Consider the following 6000-nt stretch of genomic DNA (forward strand, 5'->3'; position numbering starts at 1 on the left):
ATTGGCAAATTTAATTTGAGACTGATCAAAATCAGGCATGTCTAAAGGATTTTGTGCAGACCACTCAGTTTGCAAAGCCCTCTATTAGACTATAAGTTTTCACAGGAAGCACTCGTACCTATAGAGCACTCGTAGAAGAAAAATGGACACCTGAATAAGCCCCCAACTCCCAGTGTCCAGAGTTATAAATGTACCCTAAAAACTCACATTTGTAGACAGAGTTTTCACGTCAACTCGGTAATGACCTCCCTCTGCTCTTCAGGTCCTGTTACATTTAGCGATGCACCAGCGATCCCGACAACGATACGACCCGGTCAGGATCGCTGGCTCATCGCTAAGTGGTCGCTAGTGAGCTGCCAAACGGGCAGATCCCACCAGGGACGCAGCAGCGGTCGGCGGTTGTTACTTACCTGTCACACGCAGCGAGGATGACGTCTTCCGCACGCGTCGCTCGTCGGCACCAGTAGGAAGCCTCCGATGAGAAAATGGACCATCCTGTTCTCGCGCGATTAGCGATATCCAGCGGGGGGGCCGGTCGGAGTTAAGTGTCACATGTAGCGAGATCGCTAGCAATATCGCTGTTGCGTCACAAAATCGGTGACACTTTAGCGATCTCGCTATGTGTGAAGGGGGCTTTCCTTTCTACAACTTCCGCAGAATCAGTTCTGTTCTATTCCCACACTCTCCATGAACTTAGTATCACTTTGTATCTAGACATATGCAGATCTTGGCTGGTGACCGCTTCATATCTTTATTATAAAGGGAGCAGGACAATACTTGTTCGTTTTTTTATTCCCCTTTGCCACCTATTTCATCATAGATTCTATGCTAGAGAGCCGAGCGGGGCAATGTCTATTGAGATGTGGTCTCGTGGGGACAACCCTCCCACGCGTTAGCCACTTTTTCCTGCCTTGTAGGCTGTATTTGATGATCCCCCTGAGGTCACTGATTTCCATTTCTCTTCTCCTCCAGGGTTTTGGCTGGTGTGGACAATAATCATAATACTCAGCTGTTGCTGCGTATGCCATCATCGGCGAGCGAAGCACAGGCTGCAAGCACAGCAACGGCAGCACGAGATCAACCTCATAGCTTATCGGGAAGCACACAGCTACTCTTCTGTGCCATTTTACTTCCGTAAGTAGTTCTCTTTAATATACCCCTTCATTCCAGCTTTGGAATGGGCAACACGTTGGTAACCTAGCGTTCGCTCATCACTACTTGTTATCTCATTAGGTGTTATCTGAGCATGCTCGGGTGCTAACCGTGTGTCTTTGGCGTGCTCGAATAATATGTTCGAGTCCCTGCGGTTACATGGGCAATCCCTGCATTTGCGGCTGTCTAACAGCCGTGAGACATGCAACCGCAGGGACTCGAACATATTATTCGAGCACCCGAGCATGCTCAGATAACACCTTATTTGAGTACATTATCTCATCACCAAAAACACAGATTCAGGCTCTAACTCTTAACCTGGCACATTCTATTGATCTATCATGTATGAGAGCCTTCAGCTTCCTTGTCCGACTCTGGTGTCTCGTGCGGAAAAGGGATCGGGCTGATGTATTTCAGCATGCATGATCTTTGTGTTCTTGTGTAGCTCACAGAAGCGTCTGGAAGTGGCTGACCCCCTTCTCCCTATTCAAAATAGTTTTACTGGGATCAGAACGAATAGTGGGTGACCAGGGGCCCTTTTAACCATCAGCTATCTAGTGTGTGTGGTCTGTCTTAGTTACACTTCAAGAAAAAGTGAAAAGGTATCAATAGGTTAAAAAAAAAAACAAAAAAAAAAAACCTTCTGCCTTGTCCTAAGGTCAGGGGTCAGTGAATATATATAGACTTAGTGTGGCACAGCCATGGTATGCAGGAAACTGGATCAGTTTATAACCTTGTTTATTCCCCGTCTGAATGTCAGGAGGTGCCCCGTCAAAGGTGTGAAGACTTACTGTAGCATGCAAAATATTTGCGAATTTCTACAAGTAATTCTAGTTTGTGTGAGTTAGGCATTGGAAATGCAGGATCAATAGAGTGTCCGATAAAGAATCGCTCCGGAGTTCATTCAGAAGTCGTTAAAGGGTCTGAAATGCTGAAGGCTCCTAATGATTTACCTCCGCGGGTAAAGTTTACAGAACATGCAAAGTATTGGAGAGGATTCACAGAAGTATAAGTAATATCAGGAAAAAAAAGCATCTGTCCTTACTGAACTTCTGATTCCCGGCATTTGTCTAGCCTTGGTCTGTCACTACCTTGATTTTGGAGTCCATACAAAAGCCCAGATTTGTGGAGAAATATATTTTGCAATACTCAACCCAGCTTCTGCAGAACCTCTTTGACATACAGATGTGTCCATCCTACTTTTTTTTTTTTTTTTTTTTTAATCTCTCTGGATGTCACAGAATGAACAGCTTTGAAAATAGAATTTGTGGTACTCGGTCAGGAGATGTTTCCGCTCCATGTGTTTTTGTAGCCTACCAGTGGATGTGATTTCTGCTGCAGACATTCAGGTTTTTGTTTTTTTGCTAGAATATTGTATAGTATTATATTTGTGAGATGTTAAAGTCCTTAAATGAATTTTATCAAAAGTAATGGTGCATTCATCTGTAAGATCTCCTTTTTCGGCCACTGCGCTAGTCTTTGAATTCACATCCAAATGGGAAGTAGATACAGGTACGTTGTCAAAGGGAATCTGTTAATAGGTTTTTATTTTGTAATCTGGAAGCAGCATCGTGTAGGGACAGAGACCCTGATTCCAGCGATCTATCACTTAGTTTACTGGGTGCAGCAGTTGTGATCAAATTGCTTTCCTCTGCTGCAGATCTAGCAGAGCTCAAAATGCTGATCTGTGTATAACCCCACGCACAACACTGAGTGGCAGTTTTCTGTGTAAACTGTATATTGATAGAAAGCTTCTAATCAGTGGAAGGGGCGAGGATGGACCAGAAGGCACAAAACACCTAGTTTTGTAGTGATAATCTCCTGCTGATAAAACTTAGCTTTTTATTTTTTTTAAACCGCAAAACACAGTTGAATAACTAACACATAGCTAGAATCAGGGTCTCTGCCCCTACATCACACTGACCTCAGATTTCATAGCAAAAACCTGCTGACAGATTCCCTATAATGACATGCAGATATGACACCTGTTTGGAAAGATCTCTTATAGCTGGGTGGTCTTCTAAAAGAAAAAAAAAAAAAAAAAAAAATGAAATACAGTATATGTTTTAATGAAATTCAATATCCCACACACAAACCTTTTTTAATCTAGGTCGCTCTCAATAAATGTGTGTATATTGATCTTTGTTTATATGCGCTGTATTAATTTCATTTTTAATGCACCGTAATAGTTTTACGTTTATTGACTGTTTCTTCTTTCTATAGGATTTTTGCCAAATTATCTGCTACCTCCTTATGAAGAAGTAGTCAACAGACCTCCTACTCCCCCGCCACCATACACTGTCCTACACCAGCAATGCGTTGCAGCATGTTCGAGCACAGGAACCGCCGAGGTCGTCCGAAACCCCCAGAACAGCCAAACAAGTTCTCCAGCTGCAGCAAGTTGTAGCGGCACAACGAGACCACCCAGCGTTGTGGACTGTGAACCTTCTACGACGTGTCTGGAACGAGTAGCAACCAAGCCAAACGGCCACGATTCCAACGATCCTGCCTGCGGAGCAGAGTCGGAGGAGATGGCCGATCAAGTGTCCTTTTTAGACAAGGATTCGAAAGAACTCTTGAAGGACTACAGCTCTGACTGCTTCGAACAGAGCGGCTTCTTTGACGGCAAAGACAAGACGCCAGGGAGACATCGGAGGTTCACTGGCGACTCAGGGATCGAAGTCTGTCTATGCAGTAGAGGCCATCATGATGACTTTAAAGAGCTTGATAGCTTAATTGATGACACAGGGGAAAGCTTCTGTGACACTTGTGATTCCTGTGATGCTCGTCCCCACCGAGACGAAGAAGAAGGGATTTTTGATCATTGTGATAGTAATGACCATCCACCATTGCCACGTCAGCCTTTGAGCTTGCTAAACACAATTAATGAACAGGACTCTCCAAATTCTCAGAACAGTAGCAGTTCCCGTGGCTGAAGCCATGTCCTGTAGGACAGAAGCTTATGATTCAGCGACTGTTCTGTTCCACCTGTTTTTTGTTTTGTTTTTCCATTGTTCTGTTCATTTAAAGACTTGGAAATGTTCTACCAAAGCTAAAGTAAGAACACGTGCTTTACTGATGCCTTTTTTTTCTATTCTTTGGGGCTTTGGTAATGAGAACTTTGGTGATGAGTAGAAGCTGGAGCTTGAAGAGTACAGGTGGAGGCCACAGTATGAGAAATGTCTGGATTTTACTGTAATCATATTCGAGAAGCGAAAAAAAAATTTCAGAACACAGGAAGACATCTCCACAACGATTCCTCCATTGGACGGAGAGCAGTAGATAACGCCCAGATTTGACAATGCACCTGGGGCTTCGGAAATTGAAAAAGTTGTGACTAGAACAGAAGGAAAGAGCAGGAGAATGCGCCAATATTGTGGGCACATCGGTGATTTTTATAGCAAGGGGATATGGACGTTTACTTGCGCAGACAAGTAGCCCTAATCAAGTTTTCCAAAGAGAGGTGACGCCTCTGTGATGACGTGGGGTCACATATATGGAGTAGGCTTCACCTCAAGTCGGAAATGTCTTGTAATTGTTGAAGATGGGTCATTTTTACTAGCCTTAAATATAAGCTTTTCTCTCTCATTTTCCTACGAAAAAGCTCCAAGTTTTTGGTTTTCCTTGAATGAACGTCATAGTAAAAATTTAAAAAGCAGCTGGTCTGCTCCGCACCTACTATGGTCGCCTCTCCCTCCACTCGTGGTGGTCTCTGTAGCGCACATAGATATTTGCATGGTTTAGAAATCCCAGTGATGATGCCGATCCAGATGATTCACCCTCCCCCCCGTATAACACCAGGTCCTCATCCATTGTCCAAGATGAGCACAGCAACCGTTTTTTGTTTTTTTGTTTTTTTTCTTTCTTTTTTGAGCAGTATTTTTTTTTTTCTCATGTTTAAAATGATTGCAATTTTTTTCATTGACCACAAAAGGAAAAAAATGTTTTAGTGTGGTCACCATGTGATTAGTATGTATCCCATGCGGTAAGGTTAAGATGTTACTGCTACATTATACATTTTGTACATTTTTTTTATTTTTTTTTTAACATTCCCTTCCGTTTCAGAAGAGATGGGAATTTTCATTAGAAAATGTATGAGAGGGGTCGGTTTATAGGCATTAAGATGGTCACCGCCCTACACATGTTACTGTTGACTGACACCATTAAGAAGGTTGAATGTTACAATTTGACTCATGGAAAGTGCAAATTTTTTGTTTTTTTCTCTGTTTTCTCTTTTTGTATTTTGAACAATGTCTGCTCTACGCTTAGGGAAAAATTTTTTAATTTTTACATTATTTTGTAAATGAATGTGCACTTCTGATATTTGCATTAAAATATCTGTGGCAACATGGATCAACATTGACAACTTTCTTGCACTGGATTTCGTCATTTTGTTGGACAATAAAAGTAAAAAAACTTTTGAGAATAAAATGGTGCTTGTGTTTTTTTGTTGCTTTTGTACACTCAGGATTATTTGTGCCATGAGAACTTTACAAAAGAAATGTTGTAAGCGTTATAGCATAAAAATATATACTTAATGGGTTTCATCCATTTAAAGGTTCTTGCCAACGTTGGGGCATTTAAAGTGCAAATTCATTTTTAGAAAACATTTTAATGTGTCGTCCCTGAAGTTTTGATCCGTGGTGGATCCATTACTGAAACCAATCCATAGATTGCTAAAACAAAAACAGAATTTTCTGACAATGGATATGGGTTCCTATTGAGCTCAAATTTATCTCTTGATTAGTCGTCACTGCTCCCAAGCCTTTTGGCTTTCATCTTCATCCATGCTGCTGGCTAAACTGTCAATCATCAGGCGAGAACTTCTCCTGATTGTCAGTTTGGCCA

General features: G+C 42.0%; 1 protein-coding gene across 4 annotated transcripts in view; it reads left to right on the forward strand.

Annotated features, from left to right (window-relative positions):
* Positions 1-5583, forward strand: part of WBP1L (WW domain binding protein 1 like) — a 59128-nt gene extending 53545 nt beyond the window's left edge. For all 4 annotated transcript variants that reach the window (XM_073555760.1, XM_073555759.1, XM_073555761.1 and 1 more), the window contains exons 3-4: positions 973-1134; positions 3376-5583. In XM_073555760.1, the coding sequence (XP_073411861.1) occupies positions 973-1134; positions 3376-4088 (875 nt within the window). In that variant the 3' untranslated portion in view covers positions 4089-5583. The remainder of the gene's footprint in view (positions 1-972; positions 1135-3375) is intronic.
* The last annotated feature ends 417 nt before the right edge of the window (positions 5584-6000 follow it).

Source organism: Dendrobates tinctorius, unplaced genomic scaffold (assembly GCF_039654945.1).
Source record: "Dendrobates tinctorius isolate UK_male_01 unplaced genomic scaffold, ASM3965494v1 ptg000230l, whole genome shotgun sequence".
Lineage (NCBI taxonomy): Eukaryota > Metazoa > Chordata > Amphibia > Anura > Dendrobatidae > Dendrobates > Dendrobates tinctorius.